Source organism: Oncorhynchus masou, chromosome 3 (genome assembly GCF_036934945.1).
Source record: "Oncorhynchus masou masou isolate Uvic2021 chromosome 3, UVic_Omas_1.1, whole genome shotgun sequence".
In the NCBI taxonomy this organism is placed as follows: Eukaryota; Metazoa; Chordata; class Actinopteri; order Salmoniformes; family Salmonidae; genus Oncorhynchus; species Oncorhynchus masou.
This window is the reverse complement of record NC_088214.1, coordinates 24,815,102-24,842,468: the sequence shown is the minus strand read 5'-3', so window position 1 is coordinate 24,842,468 and position 27,367 is coordinate 24,815,102. Positions and strand designations below refer to the sequence as shown.

General features: G+C 45.2%; 1 protein-coding gene across 1 annotated transcript in view; it reads left to right on the top strand.

Annotated features, from left to right (window-relative positions):
* LOC135513245 (histone-lysine N-methyltransferase 2C-like) overlaps positions 1 to 27,367 on the top strand; it is a 135,286-nt gene that overhangs the window by 45,438 nt on the left and 62,481 nt on the right. The window contains 5 exon segments of the mRNA XM_064936091.1: positions 6,344 to 6,506; positions 7,568 to 7,739; positions 8,359 to 8,473; positions 9,872 to 10,047; positions 10,182 to 10,594. Coding sequence (XP_064792163.1) covers positions 6,344 to 6,506; positions 7,568 to 7,739; positions 8,359 to 8,473; positions 9,872 to 10,047; positions 10,182 to 10,594 — 1,039 coding nt within the window.

Sequence of the window (27,367 nt, the reverse complement as noted above, 5' to 3'; positions counted from 1 at the left end):
TTGTTGAGTTCTACAGTATTAGTAAAAATGTGATCGATTCATATGGATGATCCTGTTCCTGTTGTGTTTGTAAACACCCTGGTAGGTTGATTGATAACCTGAACCAGATTACAGGCACGGGTTACAGTAAGAAGCTTCCTCTTGAGCGGACAGCTTGATGAAAACCAGTCAAGATTCCCCATGAAAGTAGACCTCTCTTTTTACATCACATACGCTGTCAAGTATTTTACACATATTGTTTAGATATTGACTGTTATGACTTGGTGGCCTGTAGCAACACTACCGGTCAAAAGTTTTAGAACACATTTCTTTCTTTTTACCATTTTCTACTTTGTAGAATAATAGTGAATACATCAAAACTGTGAAATAACACATGGAATCTTGTTGTAACCAAAAAAGTGTTATATTTTATATTTGAAATTCTTCAAATAGCAAACCTTTGCCTCGATGACGGCTTTGCACACGCTTGGTATTCTCTCAACCAGCTTCACCTGGAATGATTTTCCAACAGTCTTGAACCAGTTCCCACACATGGAACATATATGGCTACATATGAAGCAATTCCCAAACACATTAAGAAAGAAAGAAATTCCACAAATTAACTTTTAAGAAGGCACACTTGTTAATTGAAATGTATTCCTGGTAACTACCTCATGAATCTGGTTGAGAGAATGCCAACAGTGTGCAAAGCTGTCGTCAAGGCAAAGGGTGGCTATTTGAAGAATCTTACATATAAATTATATTTAGATTCGTTGAACACTTTTTTTGGGTGCTACATTATTCCATGTGTTTTTCATAGTTTTGATGTCTTCACTATTATTGTACAATGTAGAATATAGTAAAAAGAAAGAAAAACCCTTGAATGAGTAGGTGTGTCCAAACTTTTGACCGGGGCGGCAAGTAGCCGAGTGGTTAGAGCGTTGGACTAGAAACCAAAAGGTTGCAAGATCGAATCCCCGAGCTGACAAGGTAAAAATCTGTCGTTCTGCCCCTGAACAAGTCAGTTAACCCACTGTTCCTAGGCTGTCATTGAAAATAATAATTTGTTCTTAACTGACTTGCCTAGTTAAATAAAGGTAAAATTAAAAAATAATAAATTAAATATATCAACATCCGAAAAGAAAAGGCATGTGTGTGCTGCGGGTCTGAAGCATCAAACCCATAGGCTTGACTCCCATCCCTACCAGGCTTCTGGGAGGGAAGGTGGACAATGAGCCTGTCATAGTGGATGTAAGCAATGTCCCCACGCGCTCCAGCAGCTTTCATGGCTGGGATCAGTTCTTTCCTCTTCTGGCGCACGGCTTCAGGATAGTCCTCGTTGAGGAAGATATACAGTTTACATACACCTTAGCCAAATACATTTAAACTCAGTTTTTCACAATTTATGACATTTAATCCTAGTAAAAATTACCTGTTTTGGCCACTTTATTTTAAGAATGTGAAATGTCAGAATAATAGTAGAATAGCATTGCCTTTAAATTGTTTAACTTGGGTCAAACGTTTCGGGTAGCCTTCCACAAGCTTCCCACAATAAGTTGGGTGAATTTTGGCCCATTCCTCCTGACAGAGCTGGTGTAACTGAGTCAGGTTTGTAGGCCTCCTTGCTCGCTCACACCTTTTCTGTTCTGCCTACTAATTGTCTATAGGATTGAGGTCAGGGCCATTCCAATACCTTGACTTTTTTGTCCTTAAGCTATTTTGCCACAACACTTTGGAAGTGTGCTGAGGGTCATTGTCCATTTGGAAGACCCATTTGTGCCCAAGCTTTAACTTCCTGACTGATGTGTTGAGATGTCGCTTCAATATATCCACATACGTTTTCTGCTTCATGCTGCCATCTATTTTGTGAATGGCACGAGCCCTCCTGCAGCAAAGCACCCCCACAACATGATGCTGCCACCCCTGTGCTTCACAGTTGGGATGGTGTTCTTCGTCTTGCAAGCCTCCCCCTTTTTCCTCCAAACATAATGATGGTCATTATGGCCTTACAGTTCTATTTTTGTTTCATCATTTATCAAAAAATTACGATCTTTGTCTCCATGTGCAGTTGCAAACCGTAGTCTGGCTTTTTATGGCGGTTCTGGAGCAGTGGCTTCTTCCTTGCTGAGTGGCCTTTCAGGTTATGTCGATATAGGACTCGTTTTACTGTGGGTATAAATACTTTTGTACCTGTTTCCTCCAGCATTCTCCTCCAGCAAAACTACAGTTTGTCATCAAGGAATTTGTGTAGTGGTTGAAAAACAAGTTTTAATGACTCCAACCTCAGTGTATGTAAACTTCCGACTTCAACTGTACGTTCGTTTCAAGTTCTTGGCTCGTTCCAGAACAGTGACCTTGTCCTTGAACCTCAGTAACTTGACCACACCTGGGCTGGTGGTGGGATTTCCAGTTCTGTAGGCACACTCCACCTCAATTTTCCTGTGGTGTATCTTCAATTTCTCCAAGATCATTTCCCTCTGTTTCTCCTCATTCTCAGTCCAGGTATCATGGAGATTCTGCAATCCTGTCCACAACCATGTTCACCTTGATTGTCCCTCGATATAAACGGATTTCTCTGTCATTGTTAGCATGGATTCACACACAGAACTAATGTCCTCACTCAATGACTTACAGATTGTTGTCATCTTTCCATTATCCTGTTTCAACTCATTGAGCAGACCCTGGGACAACTGCAAACTGTTCTTCAGGTCCTGGACCTCTCTGCTCAGGTCGTCCATTCTTTTATTCGGTGACTCCACCAGTATTTGGACAAAACACTTGAAGGGGGAGGGAGGGAGAGTAGAGGAGGGAGTGCAGGGAGAAGAGAGGGGGGTGGGGAGAGGAGCAAGGAGAGGGGGAGAGAAGGGTGAAGAGGGAGCGAGAAGGGTGAAGAGGGAGCGAGAAGGGAGAGAGAGAAGGGTGAAGAGGGAGCGGGAGAGAAGGGGAGAGAGAGAAGGGTGAAGAGGGAGAGAGAAGGGGAGAGAGAGAAGGGTGAAGAGGGAGCGGGAGAGAAGGGGAGAGAGAGAAGGGTGAAGAGGGAGAGAGAAGGGGAGAGAGAGAAGGGTGAAGAGGGAGCGAGAAGGGGAGAGAGAGAGAAGGGTGAAGAGGGAGAGAGAAGGGGAGAGAGAGAAGGGTGAAGAGGGAGCGGGAGAGAAGGGGAGAGAGAGAAGGGTGAAGAGGGAGCGAGAAGGGTGAAGAGAGCGAGAAGGGTGAAGAGAGAGCGAGAAGGGTGAAGAGGGAGCGAGAAGGGTGAAGAGGGAGCGAGAAGGGTGAAGAGGGAGCGAGAAGGGTGAAGAGAGAGCGAGAAGGGTGAAGAGGGAGCGAGAAGGGTGAAGAGGGAGCGAGAAGGGTGAAGAGGGAGGCGAGAAGGGTGAAGAGGGAGCGAGAAGGGTGAAGAGGGAGCGAGAAGGGTGAAGAGGGAGCGAGAAGGGTGAAGAGGGAGCGAGAAGGGTGAAGAGAGAGAAGGGTGAAGAGGGAGCGAGAAGGGGAGAGAGAGAAGGGTGAAGAGGGAGCGAGAAGGGGAGAGAGAGAAGGGTGAAGAGGGAGCGAGAAGGGTGAAGAGAGAGCGAGAAGGGTGAAGAGGGAGCGAGAAGGGGAGAGAGAGAAGGGTGAAGAGGGAGCGGGAGAGAAGGGGAGAGAGAGAAGGGTGAAGAGGGAGCGAGAAGGGTGAAGAGAGAGCGAGAAGGGTGAAGAGGGAGCGAGAAGGGTGAAGAGGGAGCGAGAAGGGTGAAGAGGGAGCGAGAAGGGTGAAGAGGGAGCGAGAAGGGTGAAGAGGGAGCGAGAAGGGTGAAGAGGGAGCGAGAAGGGTGAAGAGGGAGAGAGAAGGGTGAAGAGGGAGCGAGAAGGGTGAAGAGAGAGCGAGAAGGGTGAAGAGAGAGCGAGAAGGGTGAAGAAGGGGCGAGAAGGGTGAAGAAGGGGCGAGAGAGAAGGGTGAAGAAGGGGCGAGAGAGAAGGGTGAAGAGGGAGCGAGAAGGGTGAAGAGAGAGCGAGAAGGGTGAAGAGAGAGCGAGAAGGGTGAAGAAGGGGCGAGAGAGAAGGGTGAAGAGGGAGTGAGAGAGAAGGGGAGAGAGAGAAGGGGCGAGAGATGGGGCGAGAGAGGGAGGGCTAGGGAGAAAGAAGGAAGTGGAGGGAGAGAAGAGAATGGGATGGGAAGAGGAGCAAGAAGAGAGAGTGAGAGAAGGAGAGAGCGCAAAGTGGGAGAGTGAAAAGAGAGAAGAGGGGCATGAGCGGGAAAAGGGGAGAGAGGGGAGGGGGAGTGAGAGATAGGGGAGGGGGAGTGAGAGATAGGGGAGGAGGAGTGAGAGATAGGGGAGGGGGAGTGAGAGATAGGGGAGGGGGAGTGAGAGAGATTGAGTGAGAGGGAAGGGGGAGAGTGAATGGAGAGTGAATGGAGAAGGGGGAGAGGGCTAGAGAGAGGAGAGACAAAACGCAATGGTGAGGAGAGAGAGAGAGAGGGGGTTCAGAAGGTGGAGCGAGAGAGGGAAAGGAGAGAGAGAGATGAGAGGGGGAGCGAGACGAGAGAGAGATGATCAGGAAGGCTGGTAAAGATGGTCTCTGTCAGTGCTGCTCTCTCCTCTCTCAGCTGTGAAAAGGAAAAGGCCACGCCACTCAACAGTGAAGGCTGTGTAGATTCATGGTGGCTTACCACAGTGTCTACTGTAGCATGAGCACCAACACAGCTCACAGACCCCTGAATGGGTGGTTACAGACCCCTGAATGGGTGGTTACAGACCTCTGAATGGGTGGTTACAGACCTCTGAATGGGTGGTTGCAGACCTCTGAATGGGTGGTTACAGACCTCTGAATGGGTGGTTGCAGACCTCTGAATGGGTGGTTGCAGACCTCTGAATGGGTGGTTGCAGACCTCTGAATGGGTGGTTACAGACCTCTGAATGGGTGGTTGCAGACCTCTGAATGGGTGGTTGCAGACCTCTGAATGGGTGGTTGCAGACCTCTGAATGGGTGGTTACAGACCCCTGAATGGGTTTTAGCATTCCAAATGGCACCCTTTTCCCTATATTGTACACTACTTTTGACCAGGGCACTGATCAAAAGTAGTGCACTAAATGGGAATAGGGTGCCATTTGTGATGCACACCATATGTCTGGCACCCCCCTTGTCACCCCCATTAGCAAATCAGCAGCTCCCTTCTCAACTGAATAAAAACATCAGCCCTCCTTGTTTCCTTCATCTGCTCTGGTTAGAAGAGAGTTGAGGAGTGATAACAATATGGTGGAAGCTCATCAATAGGCAGACGTTTACCTGGTCAGTTGGTTCAGGTTAGTGCAGATGAAGGGGAGGAGGCAGGACTGTGTTTGGGGAACAACTCCTGGGAAAGCCTGTAGAGAGCAATAAATGTGATATGACACTTTGGGAGAGAAGTGTGAACATCAATGGGCTAATCATGGTGTGACAAATAGAGCAGAATTTAAGTTTTTGATCAAGAAGAACTGAGAGAATGGATGGGTTGTTTCAATGGAAACATGTACAGAAAGGGGAACCATAGACTTGCATGTGTAATGTTTTCTGCTGCAGAAAATAGTTTACTTTAAAACTCTTTGTCCTTTTATGTTTCCCATTGTAGTAGGGTTTTCATATTGTGTCTGTAGGTATGGTAAGGGTCTGGACTATCCTGTTATATCAGTTGTAATCTGACTCCCGGTTTAGACCAGGTCACTTAAAGCGCTTTGTGCTGATGTAAAATAAATGCATGTGATTGATTGATTGATTGACTGGCTGACTGACTCCTCTCTGTTCCCCCCTCTCTCTAGCACTGTGCATACTGTTAGTCTGACTCCTCTCTGTCCCCCCTCTCTCTAGCACTGTGCTAACTGTTAGTCTGACTCCTCTCTGTCCCCCCCTCTCTCTAGCACTGTGCATACTGTTAGTCTGACTCCTCTCTGTTCCCCCCTCTCTCTAGCACTGTGCATACTGTTAGTCTGACTCCTCTCTGTCCCCCCCTCTCTCTAGCACTGTGCATCATGTTAGTCTGACTCCTCTCTGTCCCCCCTCTCTCTAGCACTGTGCATACTGTTAGTCTGACTCCTCTCTGTCCCCCCTCTCTCTAGCACTGTGCATACTGTTAGTCTGACACCTCTCTGTCCCCCCCTCTCTCTAGCACTGTGCATACTGTTAGTCTGACTCCTCTCTGTCCCCCCTCTCTCTAGCACTGTGCATACTGTTAGTCTGACTCCTCTCTGTCCCCCCCTCTCTCTAGCACTGTGCATACTGTTAGTCTGACTCCTCTCTGTCCCCCCCTCTCTCTAGCACTGTGCATACTGTTAGTCTGACTCCTCTCTGTCCCCTCTCTCTAGCACTGTGCATACTGTTAGTCTGACTCCTCTCTGTCCCCCCCTCTCTCTAGCACTGTGCATACTGTAAACGCCTTGGAGCCTCCATCAAGTGCTGTGCTGAAGGATGTGCTCGACTGTACCATTACCCCTGCGCGGGGGCGGCTGGGACTTTTCAGGATATCAGGAGTCTCTCCCTCCTCTGTTCAGATCACATAGAACTGGCCATCAGCAGATGTGAGTCCAGCAGCATTAGATATACATCTTCAGTTGAAACATTTAAAGTAATGCTGTCATAAGTAGGACCCAGAGTTTTTCTGGACCAGGATAAACTCTGGGCCCAGACATTAGCTACTCACAATCTCCATTCTTTAACCAAAAACATTCCATCTGAAATGTGTCCTCTCCCACTCTCACTGATCTCCCGCTCTCCCCCCTCTCCTGCTCTGTCACCCCTCTCCTGCTCTCTCACCCCTCTCCTGCTCTGTCACCCCTCTCCTGCTCTCTCACCCCTCTCCTGCTCTGTCACCCCTCTCCTGCTCTCTCACCCCTCTCCTGCTCTGTCACCCCTCTCCTGCTCTCTCCCCCTCTCCTGCTCTCTCCCCCTCTCCTGCTCTGTCACCCCTCTCCTGCTCTGTCACCCCTCTCCTGCTCTGTCACCCCTCTCCTGCTCTGTCACCCCTCTCCTGCTCTGTCACCCCTCTCCTGCTCTGTCACCCCTCTCCTGCTCTGTCACCCCTCTCCTGCTCTGTCACCCCTCTCCTGCTCTGTCACCCCTCTCCTGCTCTCTCACCCCTCTCCTGCTCTCTCACCCCTCTCCTGCTCTCTCACCCCTCTCCTGCTCTGTCACCCCTCTCCTGCTCTGTCACCCCTCTCCTGCTCTCTCACCCCTCTCCTGCTCTCTCACCCCTCTCCTGCTCTGTCACCCCTCTCCTGCTCTGTCACCCCTCTCCTGCTCTCTCACCCCTCTCCTGCTCTCTCACCCCTCTCCTGCTCTCTCACCCCTCTCCTGCTCTCTCACCCCCTCTCCTGCTCTCTCACCCCTCTCCTGCTCTGTCACCCCTCTCCTGCTCTGTCACCCCTCTCCTGCTCTGTCACCCCTCTCCTGCTCTGTCACCCCTCTCCTGCTCTGTCACCCCTCTCCTGCTCTGTCACCCCTCTCCTGCTCTGTCACCCCTCTCCTGCTCTCTCCCCCTCTCCTGCTCTCTCCCCCCTCTCCTGCTCTCTCACCCCTCTCCTGCTCTCTCTCACCCCTCTCCTGCTCTCTCATCCCTCTCCTGCTCTCCCCCTCCCTCTAGTTCCAGACGACTCTATCTGTGCACTTTGTGACAGCCCCGGGGAGCTCCCTGACCAGCTCTTCTGTACCAGCTGTGGGCAGCACTACCACGGGTCCTGCCTGGACATGGCTGTGACTCCGCTGAGGAGGGCCGGCTGGCAGTGCCCCGAGTGCAAGGTCTGCCAGACTTGCAAGTGAGTCAGCTTTCCACTGCCCCATCCGTCCACCTACATACCTGACCCTGTATTGAGTTGTGTGTGTTGCCGTCATGTGTGTGTTGCCGATTTGGTTTGTGCTACCTCTGGTTTGTGAGTGTGGCACTGTTCTCTAGCCTTTGACCTCAACCAGACCAGTCACTGGTAGCAACTGAGTCTGTGATAAATTGACATTGTCTCTGAAATGCAGATTAGGCTAACACAATGACTCTTTTGCCATGTGATTTCTCAATATACATTATTCTTGTAGATAATGGCACAACCTTTTTTAACACAATAGGAGCCTATAGACTACAGAGCCAAGAAAAGCCATGTTGATGCTGTCCATCTGTTATGTCAAAGAATACATGTCATTCATACATGGGGCGGCAGGGTAGCCTAGTGGTTAGAGCATTGGACTAGTAACCGGAAGGTTGCGAGTTCAAAACCCCAAGCTGACAAGGTACAAATCTGTCGTTCTGCCCCTGAACAGGCAGTTAACCCACTGTTCCCAGGCCGTCATTGAAAATAAGAATTTGTTCTTAACTGACTTGCCTGGTTAAATAAAGGTAAAATTAAAAAATAAATAAATACCTCCTCTCCTTTTCCCTGTGCGTAGGAACCCGGGTGAGGACGATAAGATGTTGGTGTGTGACATGTGTGACAAAGGCTACCACACCTTCTGCCTGCAGCCGGCCATAGACGACATCCCTACCAACGGATGGAGGTGTCAGGTGGGAGATGTAACGGAAGCTGTGTTGTGTGTGCTGTGTTGTAGGTCTATGGTATGACTACATCATATAGAGATGTTTGTTCTTCTATGGTATGTGAAGTGGACTAAAGGTTTGTCTTCAATTTCTGTGTCAATTTGTAAGAACGTTGGTTTAAAACTCCCACAGTTCCCATTGAGACATTCAGCTGTCGTCTAGGCTACCCGTGTTGAGAGTATGACCTTTTTGGTGGTTGTATCTGTGCTTCTTGTGGTAAGGAAATGACTCACACATGCAGCCCTTTTAAAGGGTACATTTTAGCCTCAGACCCTGTAGCATTTCAGATACTGCGGCAGCCCGTGTGTGTGAACTGGTGGGTGTGTGTGAACTGGTGGGTGTGTGTGAACTGGTGGGTGTGTGTGAACTGGTGGGTGTGTGTGAACTGGTGGGTGTGTGTGTACTGGTGGGTGTGTGCGTGTGTGTGGACTGGTGGGTGCGTGCGTGTGTGTGTACTGGTGGGTGTGTGTGTGTGTACTGGTGGGTGTGTGTGAACTGGTGGGTGTGTGTGAACTCGTGGGTGTGTGTGAACTCGTGGGTGTGTGTGAACTGGTGGGTGTGTGTGTGTGTGTACTGGTGGGTGTGTGCGTGTGTGTGGACTGGTGGGTGTATGCGTGTGTGTGGACTGGTGGGTGTATGCGTGTGTGTGGACTGGTGGGTGTATGCGTGTGTGTGTACTGGTGTGTGTGTGTGTGTACTGGTGTGTGTGTGTGTGTGTGTGTGTACTGGTGTGTGTGTGTGTGTGGACTGGTGGGTGCGTGTGTGTACTGGTGTGCGTGTACTGGTTTGTGTGGGTGTGTGTACTGGTGGGTGGGTGTGTGTGCGTGCGTGTGCGTGTACTGGTGTGTGTGTATGTACTGGTGTGTGTGTATGTACTGGTGTGGGTGTGTGTATTAGTGGGTGTGGGTGTGTACTGGTGGGTGGGAGAATCAAACCGCATGTGTCGTCATCCCCTGCCTGTGGCCTCTACCCTCTTCCTCTGTTGGGGTAGGTGGCGCACAGTGCCTGTCTCGGCTGCCAATCAGCTGCTGTTGTGGTGGGTTAACATCCTATCCGCTGCAGCGGTGGTGGCGGGTGGGGACCAGGCACCTGCCAGGTGGTGGAACATCCTCACACTCACTCAGTTTCTCTCTCTCTCTCTCTCTCTCTCTGAGTCAGCAGCACGGCAGGAACACAGTCCACACAACACAAGCAGCAGCCAACCCTCTCCATCGCTCCTCTCTCCCCCACTCTTGAGGCTGCTGCTTCACGCCCAGGCACTTTAGTTCTGACTGAAGCCTCATCTGAATGTCTTGGAGATGAATGAAAACCATATGATTAAGAATCATTGCTCTAGTTTCAGTTTCTATCTCTTTCCTACTCCAGAACTGCAGAGTGTGTATCCAGTGTGGTACGAGGACGAGTGGTCAGTGGCACCACACAAGCCTGCTGTGTGATAGCTGTGTCCAACATCAGGACCCCGCCCTTACCTGTCCACTATGTGCCTGTATTCTGGACCCTGAGCACCAAAAAGACCTGCTCTCCTGCCACAGCTGTAAAAGGTAGACACACAAAGAGCACGTCCATTGTTCATTCTGTTTTAAATCTCCTCACTCCTCATGAAGTTGTTTTAGCATCGTCTTTTTCCATTGATGTGTGGTGGAGTCCTACATCTTCATCTGTCCTCTGCTTCTAGATGGCTCCACCTGGAGTGCGAGCGCCAGTCGTCAGGCCAAGCAGACATCCAGCCCAGCCAGGGCTATGTGTGTTCAAGCTGCAGGCCTACTGGATCACCACCACAACAGGCCCCACTGCAGGCAGAGGAGGAGGTGGAGGAGATGGACACAGGAGGTCTAGAGCTGAGCCCACAGGCTGCTATTCAGATGCACACAGAATCAGAAGTGGTTGTTCCAACGCACACGGATCTAGAACCTGGCGCTAAGCAACTGTGGTCTCCTTCTCCAATGCACAACGACCCAGAAACGCAATTACAACCCGTTCCAATGCCCACAAATGCAGAACCAGAGCCTGTCCAAGCCACCAACACTGTCTGTGAGAACGCCCTTGAGGATAGGCAGCCACAGCAGGCTACATCAGACCAGCAGCCTGGTAAGTCTCTCTTTTGTCTGACTGGGTTATTTGTGTCTACTCACAGAGGCAAACTGTGTATTATGGTTACCAAGGTTAGCCATGTGTTTGTTTTCCTGTATCCCCCTTAAGAGCGGTTTGGCAGGTGGACTCACTAGAGCGTGAGGGATTTGTTTGTCGCATGGCTTGGATTATTACTTTAGGATTGTTGAGAGGTGGTATGAAAGGAGAGAGGTGTGGTTTTCTGAGCATCCACGGTCGAGCAGCAGTATCACTGATTAAGTTATAAGTCCCTTGTTGTGTGTAGATGAAGGCAGTTTGGTCTGGATGAAGACCAGAGGGAAGCATTGCTCTGTCTGCTCTCTCTCTTATTCTCTGCCATGGCTCACATCAGACTGACAGCCATTCATTATCAGGGGCTTGGTTTCTAAAGGCTTCAATAACCAGATGGGCTTCCATTATCACAAGATTAAAGCCATGAAAGCATTGTCTTTGTAATTATTTTGCTGTGAAAAAGCAGCACTTTGTAGCCTATTCTTCTATTGGTTCTCCTAAGGAGATGGAGTTTCTTGTTGCTCTCTGTCCTTGTTTCATAGCATGACCTGGGTGAACAGAACACCTGCCTACTGGTTCGTGTTCAGTAGGGTACAGTACACCACACTGTGGCAAAATGTTTTGCAATGCAAAACAAAAATCTGTGCTGTTAATTAGAAGTACAGGTTAGAAATAGAGGTCGACCGATTATGATTTTTCTATACCTATTATTGGAGGACCAAATAAAGCCCATACCAATTAATCTGACGATTTTGATATATATTTGTAATAATGAGAATTACATCAATACTGAATAAACAATGAACCCTTTTATTTGAACTTAATATAATACATAAACAAAATCTATTTAGTCTCAAATATATAATTAACATGTTCAATTTGGTTTAAATAATGCAAAAACACATTGTTGAAGAAGAAAGTAAAAGTGCAATATGTGCCATGTAAGAAAGCTAACGTTTAAGTTCCTTAATCAGAACATGAGAACATATTAAAGCTGGTGGTTCAATATTCCCAGTTCTTCAATATTCCCAGTTAAGAAGTTTTAGTTTGTAGTTATTATAGGAATTATGACGCGTCAACTATTTCTATACCATTTGTATTTCATATATCTTTGACTATTGGATTCTCTTATAGACACTTTAGTATTGCCAGCCTAATCTCAGGAGTTGATAGGCTTGAAGTCATAAACAGCGCTTTTGGGTCAAGCATTGCTAAGAGCTGCTCGCTAACGCAGTAAAGTGCTTTTTGGATGAATGCTTACGAGCCTGCTGCTGCCTACCACCACTCAGTCAGACTGCTCTGTCAAATATCAAATCATAGACTTAACTATAATAAACGCACAGAAATATGAGCCTTAAATCATTAATATGGTTCATTTCTGGAAACTATCATTTCGAAAACAAAACGTTTATTCTTTCAGTGAAATACGGAACCGTTCCAAATTTTATCTAACGGGTGGCAACCCTAAGTCTAAATATTGCTGTTACATTGCACAACCTTCAACCTTCAATGCATAAAGCAACGGACATAAATATTGCTAGAAAATATTCTTATTCATGAAAATCACAAGTGAAATATATTGAGACACAGCTTAGCCTTTTGTTAATCACCGTGTCATCTCAGATTTTCCAAAATATGCTTTACAGCCAAAGCTAGACAAGCATTTGTGTAAGTTTATCGATAGCCTAGCATAGCATTTTGTCCAGCTAGCAGCATGTAACTTGGTCACGGAAATCAGAAAAGCAATCAAATTAAATCGTTTACCTTTGATGAGCTTCGGATGTTTTGACTCACGAGACTCCCAGTTAGATAGCAAATGTTCCTTTTTTCCAAAAAGAACATTTTTGTAGGCGAAATAGCTCCGTTTGTTCTTCACGTTTGGCTGAGGAATCGCCCGGAAATTGCAGTCACGAAAACGGCGAAAAATATTCCAAATTAGCTCCATAATATCGACAGAAACATGGCAAACGTTGTTTATAATCAATCCTCAAGGTGTTTTTCAAATATCTATTCAATAATATATCCATCGGGACAATTCGTTTTTCAGTAGGACCGATTGGAGTAATGGCAACCTCTGTATTTTACGCGAGAATCTCTCTGGGAGCATCAGGTGACCACTTGCGCAATGTAGCCGCCCACGGGTATTCTTCAACATAAATGCGTATAACTACGTCACAATGCTGTAGACACCTTCGGGAATACGGAGAAAGAGTAATCTGGTTGATAGCCCATTCACTGCTCAATAGGGACGCATTGGAACGCAGCGCTTTCAAAACATGAGGCACTTCCGGATTGGATTTTTCTCAGGCTTTCGCCTGCAACATCAGTTCTATTATACCCACAGACAATATTTTTACAGTTTTTGAAACTTTAGTGTATTCTATCCTAAGTTGTCAATTATATGCCTATTCTAGCATCTTGTCCTGACAAAATATCCCGTTTATTACGGGAACGTTTTTTTTTCTCCAAAAATGAAAATACTGCCCCCTAGTCACAAAAGGTTAACAGGCACCGCATTAATTATTTGCAACGCAGGACAAGCTAATTAACCTTGTAATATCATCAACCATGTGTAGTTAACTAGAGATTATGTTAAGATTGATTGTTTTCTATAAGATAAGTTTAATGCTAGCTAGCATCTAACCTTGGCTCATTGCAGCCACAAGGTCCTTTTGATGCTGCACTCGCGTAACAGGTGGTCAACCTGCCACGCAGTTTCCTCATGGATTGCAATGTAATCAGCCATAATCAGCGTCCAAAAAGGCTGATTACCGATTGTTATGAACTTAAAATCGGCCCTAATTAATCGGCCAGGCTGATTAATCGGTCGACCTCTAGTTAGAACCTCCCTATTTCACTCCCTTTTAAGAAATATTCTCTATTGAGCACGCCCCTGGCCTATATTCCTCCTCTCTCTGTTATTATACCTTAGCAAGGCTTCTCTTCTCAATAGTTTCCATGGGCAACAGAGCCTATTTCTCACATACGTACAGTTCCTTGCGAAAGTTTTCGACCCCCTTGAACTTTGCGACTTTTCGCCACATTTCAGGCTTCAAACATAAAGATATAAAACTATTTTTTTGTGAAGAATCAACAACAAGTGGGACACAATCATGAAGTGGAACGACATTTATTGGATATTTCAAACTTTTTTAACAAATCAAAAACTGAAAAATTGGGGCGTGCAAAAGTTTGAAATATCCAATAAATGTTGTTCCACTTCATGATTGTGTCCCACTTGTTGTTGATTCTTCACAAAAAAAATACAGTTTTATATCTTTATGTTTGAAGCCTGAAATGTGGCAAAAGGTCGCAAAGTTCAAGGGGGCCGAATACTTTCGCAAGGCACTGTACTTGTAGCTATGCAGGCTACGTCTCTAGCATGAAAGGAGTGACCCTGAACGGAGTGACCCTGCTCTACAGACCCTAGGAGGGGCAGTGCATATCCACTCAGGCTTGTGGGGCTTGGCTGCCTGAGGTAGAGTGTTGTAGCAGGTGAATGAGCTGCAGTGTATTACTATGGGACCTAACCTGGATGTCCACCCTCTGTCTAGACTAGACCTGACAAGACACAGGCAGACAGATCAGGAATCTGTGGTGGAGGGAGGGGAGCAGTGCTGATGATGACGGATAACTAGGGCTGGGCAATATGGCCTAAAACTATTTTTTTTCTCCAAACTTCTGGGGGATTCACAATATATATCTTGATTTAAATAAATATGTTTTCTCTAAATAAGCTTTGTTATACAGTTAAAGGTCAAATCCACTGCATTTAAAACAGTCAGCAATAATGTAATGAATTCAGAGTTTGTGTAATTACACCAATGCTGAATATATTCCTTCCACAACCATAAGACCCTCTAATAATTACATGATTTTAATCATGATCAAAATAGCTTTTTTTAATCACTGATCTGGCTTTCAGGTTCATCTATAAAAATGTGCTTTTTGTTACAGATTTAACCAGAACCATGCATAATGTATATGTAGCAGGCATTATAGAAAATGAACACGGGTCTCATAAACCATCTCTCAAGCACAAGCCCACGTGCTAGTGAGTAGCCAGCTAATATTTATATTTCAAGTGTAGTTCATTTAGATCTAGGTGTAATTTCACTATCTCTGAATTCTGCTAACAAGGCAGAACAGTTGAATTGTTATGAATAGACCCTTCTGTCTGTCTCCAACGTCATGATAGCCTGTCCACTTTGTTCAGATGTTGAAATGTAGTGGTCTACCTTATTTCTCAGAATGAGTTGACAATTCCTTATGTACTTGTTATATGGTTCTTGCAGGTTTATAAAACACACACTAAACAGCTAGTATAGCAATCTTTATTTGACTAAAATGCTGGTAGCCATATGTGGTATCATATTGTGAGTGCGACAAACTGAGCATTCATTTTCCAGAATGAATGTTCATTCATTTTAGTAGTGTCTGCTCTGCTCAAAATGTGAGGAGTTGAAACGGTTGGAAAGGTTAACTTCTCTATTACAGTAAAGAATGTCTCCATGTGTTGTGGTGTCCATATGACTTCTGTTGGACCAAACCTCAAATGCAAATAGCGAGTTGAAACCGTTTGTCAGAGAGGAAGAAGTGATCTCTCATCTTTGTTGTTGTGATTGGTAGGGGAGGGGCTTGGGAGAAAGAGGCGAAGCGAGATGTTTCACTCTCGCCAAAATCTGTCCAAAATAAGCCATATGCGCTTATTTTGAAACTAAGATTGTGGCCTGCCTTTGGGACAATTCCCATTGTTAGGGCGGAGCATCTCGTCATTATATACAGATCTCTGGTGTAAATGGGAACGTGCACAGCACAGAAGGAGCAACACCAAAAAGACAATATAAGAAGCGGATATAAATGCTCATAAAAACATGAATTGTAATTAATTGAATGAATTCTACATATTGCCCAGCCCTACGGATATCCAGGCAGTAAGACATTGACGGGTCTGTGCTTCGACATTCGTGGCTGTTTAAAACGCCCCTGCTCCTTTCTTTACCACACACTCTCGCGTTCACAGAAACACAGACAGGAAAGGGAGCGAACAACTTTGAAATCCTATTTGTATGTGTGGGGGCTCCTGTCCTAAGCAGCAGTGGTGTTGTTTTCTTATGATGCTGCTGTGTGAGCTGCTGGCTGTGATGGGAGGCTGGTGATTAGTCCTGTGTGACGGGAGACTGGTGATTAGTCCTGTGTGACGGGAGACTGGTGATTAGGCCTGTGTGATGGGAGACTGGTTATTAGGCCTGTGTGATGGGAGGCTGGTGATTAGTCCTGTGTGACGGGAGACTGGTGATTAGGCCTGTGTGATGGGAGGCTGGTTATTAGTCCTGTGTGATGGGAGACTGGTGATTAGGCCTGTGTGACGGGAGACTGGTGATTAGGCCTGTGTGACGGGAGACTGGTGATTAGGCCTGTGTGACGGGAGGCTGGTGATTAGTCCTGTGTGACGGGAGACTGGTGATTAGTCCTGTGTGACGGGAGACTGGTGATTAGTCCTGTGTGATGGGAGGCTGGTGATTAGTCCTGTGTGATGAGAGGCTGGTGATTAGGCCTGTGTGATGGGAGACTGGTGATTAGTCCTGTGTGATGGGAGGCTGGTTATTAGGCCTGTGTGACGGGAGACTGGTGATTAGGCCTGTGTGATGGGAGGCTGGTGATTAGTCCTGTGTGACGGGAGACTGGTGATTAGTCCTGTGTGATGGGAGGCTGGTGATTAGTCCTGTGTGATGAGAGGCTGGTGATTAGGCCTGTGTGACGGGAGACTGGTGATTAGGCCTGTGTGATGGGAGGCTGGTGATTAGGCCTGTGTGACGGGAGACTGGTGATTAGGCCTGTGTGATGGGAGGCTGGTGATTAGTCCTGTGTGATGAGAGGCTGGTGATTAGTCCTGTGTGATGGTAAAGAACTTCTAGGGCACTATCTATCAGCCTTTCATCTCTCTATTGATTGGAGTGGAGTGGTCTCCCTCGAGGCCAGAGGCTGAACACCAAGGGTTATATCCCTAAACTATACTTGATGCTTTAGCTCTGAAGTCAGGCGTCCTCGATCTGGCCCCTACATCCTCTACTCCACTCACTGCCCCTTCCAGTTTCACACATGTAGAGAGAAACTGTATGGGATCAATATCGTGCCAAATGTGTGAACACAACATGCATTTTGTATTTGTGTATCATGATCTGTACAAATAAGTACCAATCCACAAATGTAATTCACCAATCCACAAATGTACATCACCACTCCACAAATGTACATCACCAATCCACAATTGTAAATCACCACTCCACAAATGTAAATCACCACTCCACAAATGTACATCACCAATCCACAAATGTACATCACCACTCCACAAATGTACATCACCACTCCACAAATGTACATCACCAATCCACAAATGTAAATCACCACTCCACAAATGTAAATCACTATCCACAAATGTAAATCACTATCCACAAATGTAAATCACCAATCCACAAATGTAAATCACCAATCCACAAATGTAAATCACTATCCACAAATGTAAATCTCTATCCACAAATGTAAATCACTATCCACAAATGCAATTCCAAATCAAATCAGAGTTTATTTGTCACGTTTGCCTAATACAACACCTTACAGTGAAATGCTGACTTACAGGCTCTAAGTGCAAAACAGGTATTAGGTGAACAATAGGGAAGTAAAGAAATAAAACAACAGTAAAAAGACAGTGAAAAATAACAGTAACGAGGATATAACAGTAGAGGCTGCATACAGGCACCGGTTAGTCAGGCTGATTGAGGTAGTATGTACTTATAGATATGGTTAAAGTGACTATGCATATATGATGAACAGAGAGTAGCAGTAGCGTAAAAGAGGGGTTGACGGGTGGTGGGTGGGACACAATGCAGATAGCCCGGTTAGATAGCCCGGTGCGGGAACACTGGTTGGTCGGCCCAATTGCGGTAGTATGTACTAGAGGTCAACCGATTATGATTTTTCAACGCCGATACCGATTATTGGAGGACCAAAAAAGCCTATACCGATTAATTTTTTTTTTTTTTTTTATGTATTTGTAATAATGACAATTACAACAATACTGAATGAACACTTATTTTAACTTAATATAATACATCAATAAAATCAATTTAGCCTCAAGTAAATAATGAAACGTGTTCAATTTTGTTTAAATAATGCAAAAACAAAGTGTTGGAGAAGAAAGTAAAAGTGCAATATGTTCCATGTAAAATATGTGCCATGTAAGAAAGCTAACGTTTCAGTTCCTTGCTCAGAATATGAGAACATATGAAAGCTGGAGGTTCCTTTTAACATGAGTCTTCAATATTCCCAGGTAAGAAGTTTTAGGTTGTAGTTATTATAGAAATTCTAGGACTATTTCCCTCTATACCATTTGTATTTAATTAACCGTTGACTATTGGATGTTCTTATAGTCACTTTTTAGTATTGCCAGAGTAACAGTATAGCTTCCGTCCCTCTCCTCGCTCCTCCCTGGGCTCGAACCAGCAACACAACGACAACAGCCACCACATCGAAGCAGCGTTACCCATGCAGAGCAAGGGAAACAACCACCCCAAGGCTCAGAGCGAGTAGCGCGCGCTAACTAGCCAGCCATTTCACCTCGGTTACACCAGCCTCATCTCGGGAGTTGATAGGCTTGAAGTCATAAACAGCGCAATGCTTGACGCACAACGAAGAGCTGCTGGCAAAATGCACGAAAGTGCTGTTTGAATTAATGTTTACATGCCTGCTTTTGCCTACCACCGCTCAGTCAGATACTTAGATACTTGTATGCTCAGTCAGATTATATGCAACGCAGGACACGCTAGATAATATCTAGTAATATCATCAACCATATGTAGTTAATTAGTGATTATTATTGATTGTTTTTTATAAGATAAGTTTAATGCTAGCTCGCAACTTACCTTGGCTTACTGCATTTGCATAACAGGCAGTCAGTCTCCTTGTGGAGTGCAACGAGAGAGAGGCAGGTCGTTATTGCGTTGGACTAGTTAACTGTAAGGTTGCAAGATTGGATTCCCCGAGCTGACAAGTTGAAATTCTCTAGTATGTACATGAATGTATAGTTAATTCCCTATCCACAAACAAACACCTTTTGATTTGTATTTGTAAATCGATTTATTGCATTAGAATTTAGATATGCACTATCCACAAATGGAATTCACTGTCCACAAACAAACACCTTTTGATTTGCAAGTAATTTCCAAGGGCCTTAAGTAAAGTGACTGCCATAAAGATTTTCACATAGGAAAGATTTGTGCAAACATGACAGATATGGCAAACCTGCAACTCCATATTTAGAAGCGCTTAGGTCACCTGACTTTTGGCAGGGATACATACAAACCCAACACCTCTCACCATCCCCACAGTAGTGGCAGCATCATGCTGTGGGAATGTTTTTCATTGGCATGGACTGGGAAACTGGTCAGAATTGAAGGAATATGATGTATGATGCTAAATACAGGGAAATTCTTGTGGGAAACCTGTTTCAGTCTTCCAGAGATTTGTGACTGGGATGGAGGTTCACCTTCCAGCAGGACAATGACCCTAAGCATACTGCCAAAGCAGCACTCGGGTGGTTTAAGGGGAAACATTTAAATGTCTTGGAATGGCCTAGTCAAAGCCCAGACCTCAATCCAATTGAGAATCTGTGGTATGACTTAAAGTTTTCTGTACACCAGCGGAACCCATCCAACTTGAATTAGCTGGAGCAGTTTTGCCTTGAAGAATGGACAAAAATCCCAGTGGCTAGATTTGCCAAGCTTATAGAGACATACCCCAAGAGACTTGCAGCTGTAATTGCTGCAAAAGGTGGCTCTACAAAGTATTGACTTTGGGGGGGTGAGTAGTTATGAACGCTCAAGTTTTCTGATTTTTTTGTCTCATTTCTTGTTTATTTCACAATAATAAAGTGGTAGGCATGTGTAAATCAAATGATACAAACCCCCCAAAAATCTATTTTAATTCCAGGTTGTAAGGCAACTTTATAGGAAAAATGAATACTTTCACACGCCACTGTACATTCAGTGCTCCCAAATTCCCTATCAGGCCTAGGCTGTTTGGTGCCATGTTATGCTAAGTGAGTTGTGGCATAGCACAAGGCAAGATTGATTGTGTTATCAAGCTGTATTCTGTATTCCTTCCACCCAATATAATGTTAATTAAAGTTATTAAAATGAGCTGTCCAGATCCTCCTCATCCACTAAGACCTAACAGCAGGCTTATCATGACTATAATGATAGACAGCAGAGTTTTCCACAAGCGCCGGCTGTCGGCTATACAGCCAATTGCTCATTTTCAGCAGGGTACTTTTCCCACTTAAATTAAGTAGGCTACTTTTCAATTCGCTAGTCAGAGAAGTCTGCCGAGCTCTCTCCCACTAGAATGAACGATATGCATCTTCTAGAGATCTATTGATAGCACAGGCACCTGTCAATCACAAAGTGAGCGATGACAGGGAAACATTCTGCTTTCTGTTCCGCCTGTTTGTACCCGGTGTGTGTGTTGTGTGGGCTGTGGTTGCAGTCTAATTTCTTTACACGGAGGGAGAGAATATGAATTTGCACGTCCTATATAATCTGGTAATGATGAATCGAAAATAAATTCACTTAGCCTATTGTTTTTCTGACACATTCATAAAAAAAAAATGTGTGTAGAGTCCAACAATCACGTTGTGTCCAGCCAGTGGATCTCGTCATTCACTGGCCTGAGCATTTTGACATTCCAGTTCAACATTTACCTGCTCTGTCTCGGTCTACCATTGAAGACTACACTTGTAAATGTCATGCTATTTGTATTTGAGTAATATGATTGGCCGTTCATTCAAGCACCACCACACTCCCACAAGTCCCAATTTATGGAAAACTCGAGCAGTATATGAGGTGATGCCTTCACAACACACGCAAGCCTTCCAGAGCAAAAATAAGCCCCCATCAATCTACTCGTTGAGCTGATTTATTTTAGGGAAATGTATTTATTAAAGTTAACCTTCAATAGTGAACAGCAATGTGCTGGCTGCTGTTGATTGTCCTCAAATGAAAGCTACAAAAAGACACTTAGCATTGTTCTTGGCTAGCCTGCCGTAGCTCCGGAGTGGCGCAGTGGTCTAAGACATTGCATCTCAGTTCAAGAGGCGTCACTTCAGTACCTGGTTCGAATCCAGGCTGAATCGCATCCGGGAGTCCCAGGAGGCGCACAATTGGCCCAGCCTCGTCTGGGTTTGGCCCGGTGTAGGCCGTCATTGTAAATAAGAATTTGTTCTTAACTAACTTACCTACTTAAATAAATTGTCAAGATCTCTTTTGGAACATTTGTCTTTAAGGAGCAGTGTCCTATTTTCAAATATTCTCATAATGACATATTTTAGAAGACGTTGTCCCCACGGTGGGGCTTCACTGCTTCCCCAATCAAAAACCCTGGATTATCACAGAGGTTGGTGCTAAACTAAAGGACAGGGCTACTGCACACAGAGCTAACGCTGACAACCCTGAGGCTACGGCCGAGGACAGGAATAAGTACAAGAAGTCTCCTCCTCAGAGACATCAAATGAGCAAAAGGACAATATTGGAATAAGGTGAAATCATACTACACAGGCTCTGACGCCCGCCGCATTTGGCAGGGGCTACAGTCTGCCCAACGATGCCTCTCTACCAGACAAACTCATGTATTTTATGCACGCTTTGACAACAACTACATCGTGCCGGGTGTGAAACCGTCACCGACCCAGAGGATTGGGTGATCTCGCTCGCCAGGGCAGAAGTGAGAAAGGTCTTTAGTCAGGTCAACACCTGCAAGGCCGCAGGGCCCAAAGGTATTCCAGGGCACATTCTCATAGCATGCACAGAACAGCTGGCAGACATACAGTGGGGCAAAAACATATTTAGTCAGCCACCAATTGTGCAAGTTTTCCCACTTAAAAAGATGAGAGAGGCCTGTAATTTTCATCATAGGTACACTTCAACTATGATAGACAAAATGAGAGAGAGAAAAATCCAGAAAATCACATTGTAGGATTTTTTATGAATTTATTTGCAAATTATGGTGGAAAATAAGTATTTGGTCACCTACAAACAAGCAAGATTTCTGGCTCTAACAGACCTGTAACTTCTTCTTTAAGAGGCTCCTCTGTCCTCCACTCGTTACCTGTATTAATGGTACCTGTTTGAACTTATCAGTATAAAGGACACTTGTCCACAACCTCAAACAGTCACACTCCAAACTCCACTATGGCCAAGACCAAAGAGCTGTCAAAGGACACCAGAAACAAAATTGTAGACCTGCACCAGGCTGGGAAGACTGAATCTGCAATAGGTAAGCAGATTGGTTTGAAGAAATCAACCGTGGGAGCAATTATTAGGAAATGGAAGACATACAAGACCACTGATAATCTCCCTCGATCTGGGGCTCCACGCAAGAACTCACCCCGTGGGGTGAAAATGATCACAAGAACGGTGAGCAAAAATCTCAGAACCACACGGGGGGACCTAGTGAATGACCTGCAGAGAGCTGGGACCAAAGTAACAAATCCTACCATCAGTAACACACTACGCCGCCAGGGACTCAAATCCTGCAGTGCTAGACATGTCCCCCTGCTTAAGCCAGTACATGTCCAGGCCCGTCTGAAGTTTGCTAGAGAGCATTTGGATGATCCAGAAGAAGATTGGGAGAATGTCATATGGTCAGATGAAACCAATATATAACTAAAAACTCAACTCGTCGTGTTTGGAGGACAAAGAATGCTGAGTTGCATCCAAAGAAAACCATACCTATTGTGAAGCATGGGGGTGGAAACATCATGCTTTGGGGCTGTTTTTCTGCAAAGGGACCAGGACGACTGATCCGTGTAAAGGAAAGAATGAATGGGGCCATGTATCGTGAGATTTTGAGTGAAAACCTCCTTCCATCAGCAAGGGCATTGAAGATGAAACGTGGCTGGGACTCTCAGCATGACAATGATCCCAAACACACCGCCCGGGCAACGAAGGAGTGGCTTCGTAAGAAGCATTTCAAGGTCCTGGAGTGGCCTAGCCAGTCTCCAGATCTCAACCCCATAGAAAATCTTTGGAGGGAGTTGAAAGTCTGTGTTGCCCAGCAACATCCCCAAAACATCACTGCTCTAGAAGAGATCTGCATGGAGGAATGGGCCAAAATACCAGCAACAGTGTTCAGGCATCGAAGTTGTAGGCCACACAAGCTCACAGAATGGGTTCCAAACTGCCTGAAAGCAACATCAGCTCAAAAACTGTTCGTCAGGAGCTTCATGAAATGGGTTTCTATTGCCGAGCAACCGCACACAAGCCCAATATCACCATGCACAATGCCAAGCGTCGGCTGGAGTTCTGTAAAGCTCGCCTCCATTGGACTCTGGAGCAGTGAAAACACATTCTCTGGCGGAATGAATGACACTTAACCATCTGGTTGTCCGGCGGCTGAATCTGGGTTTGGCAGATGCCAAGAGAACCCTACCTGCCTAAATGCATAGTGCCAACTGTAAAGTTTGGTGGAGGAGGAATAATGGCCTCGGGCAGTTTTTGTTCCAGTGAAGGAAATTCTTAATGCTACAGCATACAGAGTTGTGTCTTACTATCCAGGTCTGTGCCCAAACAATTTAAGCTTCTACTTTTACAAGTCCACCTTTCCAGAAACAAGTCTCTCACCATTGCCGCTTGCTATAGACCACCTTCTGCCCCCAGCTGTGTCCTGGACACCATATGTGAATTGATTGCCCCCCATCTATCTTCAGAGTTCGTGCTGTTAGGTGACCTAAACTGCGACATGCTTAAAACCCCAGCCATCCTGCAATCTAAGATTGATGCCCTCAATCTCACACAAATTATCAATGAACCTACCAGGTACAACCCCAAATCCGTAACCACGAGCACCCTCCTAGATATCAGCCAAACCAACCTGCCCCCAAATACACCTCTGCTGTCTTCAACCAGGATCTCAGCGATCACTGCCTCATTGCCTGCGTGTGTGATGGGTCTGTGGCCAAACGACCACCCCTCATCTCTGTCAAACGCTCCCTAAAACACTTCAGTGAACAGGCCTTTCTAATTGACCTGGCCCGGGTATCCTGGAAGGATATTGATCTCATTCTGTCAGTAGAGGATGCCTGGTTATTCTTTAAAAGTGCTTTCCTCACCATCTTAAATAAGCATACCACATTCAAAAAATGTAGAACCAGGAACAGATATAGCCTTTGGTTCACTCCAGACCTGACTGCCCTTGACCAGCACAAAAACATCCTGTGGCGTACTGCATTAGCATCGAATAGCCCCCGCGATATGCAACTTTTCAGGGAAGTTAGGAACCAATATACACAGTCAGTTAGGAAAGCTAAGACTAGCTTTTTCAAACAGACACTGTAAAGTCCATGGAAATTACAGAGAACAAGACCACCTCCTCCCAGCTGCCCACTGTACTGAGGCTAGGACACACAGTCACCACCGATAAATCCGCAAAAATTGAGAATTTCAATAAGCATCTTTCTACAGCTGGCCATGCTTTCCACCTGGCTACCCCAACCCCGGTCAACAGCCCTGCACCCTCCACAGCAACTTGCCCAAGCCTCCCCATTTCCCCTTCACCCAAATCGAGATAGTTGATGTTCTGAAAGAGCTGCAAAATCTGGACCCCTGCAAATCAGCCGGGCTAGACAATCTGGACCCTCTCTTTCTAAAATTATCCGCCAATGTTGTTGCAACCCCTATTACTAGCCTGTTCAACTTCTTTCGTATATTCTGAGATCCACAAAGATTAGAAAGCTGCCGCGGTCATCTCCATCTTCAACGGGGGAGACACTCTGGACACAAACTGCTACAGACCTGTATCTATCCTACCCTGCCTTTCTAAGGTCTTCGAAAGCCAAGTTAACGAACAGATCACTGACCATTTCAAATCCCACCGTACCTTCTCCGCTATGCAATCTGGTTTCCGAGCTGGCCATGGGTGCACCTCAGCCACGCTCAAGGTCCTAAACGATATCATAACTGCCATTGATAAGAGACAATACTGTGCAGCTGTATTCATCGACCTGGCCAAGGCTTTCAACTCTGTCAATCACCACTTTCTTATCGGCAGACTCAACAGCCTTTGTTTCTCAAATGACTGCCTTGCCTGGATCACCTAAATCACAACTATTTCTCAGACAGAGTTCAGTGTGTCAAATTGGAGGGCCTGTTGTCCGGACCCTGTATATAGTATGCTTGTTCACTTATTGTGTTCATGTTTCTTATTTCTCGTGGTTTTTCTTGTGTGGTTTTTGTGTGTATTACATTGTTATTGAATTTTGCATGGTTGCGTTTTGAGTTTGCAAGAAAGGATATTTCACTGTACTTGTGCATGTGACATTAAAACTTGAAACTCTGTAACGGAGTGGTGGCGCTTAGGCTATTTACTGTGCTTTGATTGACGAACAGCAAGCTTCACTAGTTTATAGGTGTCGTCGAACTGACTGAATAGTCGATCTCGTATATCCTTGCCGTTTATAAATTATACAGAGTAGTTCTATGTCCATGGTATCGCATCGGTCATGAGGAAACTAAGGGTCTCATTTGCATTTTCAATATGAAGTCCATTAGGACATGCCAGGCATTGACGTGAAATGGATACTTCGGGATTTTGGCAAGGAACCTCCTTATCTACTTCCTCAGAGTCAGATGAACTCATGGATACCATTTTGTCCCTGCATACAGTATGAACGAAGTTAGAGGTCATTTAATTTTGCGAGCCAATGCTAACTAGCGTTAGCACAATGTCTGGAGGTCTATGGTATCTACTAGCATGCTAGCAGTTACCTGGAAGTCTATGGTATCTGCAAGCAGTTACCTTAGACTTCCAGTCATTGCGCTAACTCTAGTTAGCAGTTGTACTAACACCAGTTACTAACTTCCTTCAAACTGTACACAGAGACATAAAAATGGTATTCACAAGTTAATCTGATTCTGGGGATGTAGATAACAGGCTTCATTGCTAAAATCCTGAAGTATCTCTTTAAAGTGAGTGACTCATCAGTAGCCTACAGAATCGCATTGTTAAGAGAGCCTTTCATTTGGCTCCCTAATTTTCATACTGGTAGACTGTTTGGTGATTATTTGCAGATAAATTCTGAAAACATTTGATGAAGATGGTGAATCCTCCCCACTGCATGAACAGTAGGTGGGGGGACTACTTTTTCTGTTTCGCTGGCTACTCCATGTGCTTGTGGAAAACACTGAGATAGCCTACTGTAAGATCCATGGTGTGAACACAAATTAAACCTGACACGATGTCTTATCTAACTAGAGCTGTGTGTTTACCGCTGTAATCACTTCATTCTACAGGGAGATGAGGAGAATAATGGTTTGGTAGCAATCAGCAGTAAGAGACCATGGGTTCATGATAACAGTAATCAGCAGTAAGGGTTCATGATCACAGTTATCAACAGTAAGGGTTTGATAATGATGACACAACCCCTCGGTGGTGGATAAGACAAATAGAAGACCATTTAAAATGCTCACTCATCTCCAAATTGATTCTCTGGGTGTTTTGTCACGGCTGTAATATGGGCAATTCCATGGTAACAGAATTACGCTGACACTAAGATTTTTCACTTTAAATTGAATACCAAACAAAAACAATTGATTTTGAAGTTTAACCAACATTTAACCATTTTACAAAAACACATTTAAGAGAAGAACTGTGCAGATACAAACTTTAGTTGATTTGCTACTAAGTTATTTTTTTATTTAAACTTTATTTAGCTAGTCAAGTCAGTTAAGATCAAATTCTTATTTACCTTGACAGCCTACCCCGGCCAAACCCTAACCCGGACGATGCTGGGCCAGTTGTGTGCCGCCCTATGGGACTCTCAATCATGACCATGTTGTGATACTGCCTGGATCCGAACCAGGGTGTCTGTAGTGACGCCTCTAGCACTGCCTTAGACTGCTGCGCCACTCGGGAGCCCAAGTTAAATACAAATGTTCCACCAATTAATTAGACCTAGTTGTTGGATGATATAATGCAACCCTACGTGGCACAGTGTGGAAATTATAACACATGAGTGCAGAAATGGATGAAAATGGTGGGAAAATGATTTTGTTTTATATTGTTCAATTCAACCCAATCAGAATGGAGTGTGCCCCATTTGAAATCACTTATAATTTATGTTGCCACCTTAGGGCCAGGAACTACTCATAAAGCATATTTAGAACTTTTATCATTCAAAAACATAAAATACTGTCATATCGTCTACATGATTATTATTTTATTTTTTACTGTTATATGATATTTTGGCCATATCGCCCTACTATACCCGAGTCGAGAGCAAAATAATACACTTGTTTTTATGGATGTGACAAATGTACAATTTTAATCTGTTGTAGTTCACGTCAACTACAAAATCCACAATGCAATGCTCTCGCTATGGGCAGGCTGGCTAGCAAGCTAACGTAGCTAAAGACAATATCAGCATGTAAAGTAGCTAAAATCACCTAAAAAAACCCTGCACTATCAATTTAGGAGTCTCTAATCTCACAATGTTCAACCTGCAGATTGATGTTTATCACAGAGTTGAGTCTGACATTCCCAACGGCAGATATACTTTTGACGAGATTGGAAACGTTGCCCATGCTATGTCATTGGGCCGGCCGCGTGGTGCATTCTGGGCGATTCTGGAACAAGGAGTGCCATCCAACAAGGAGTGAATTGCACTCTATAGAGTGCTAACTAAAAAAAAAA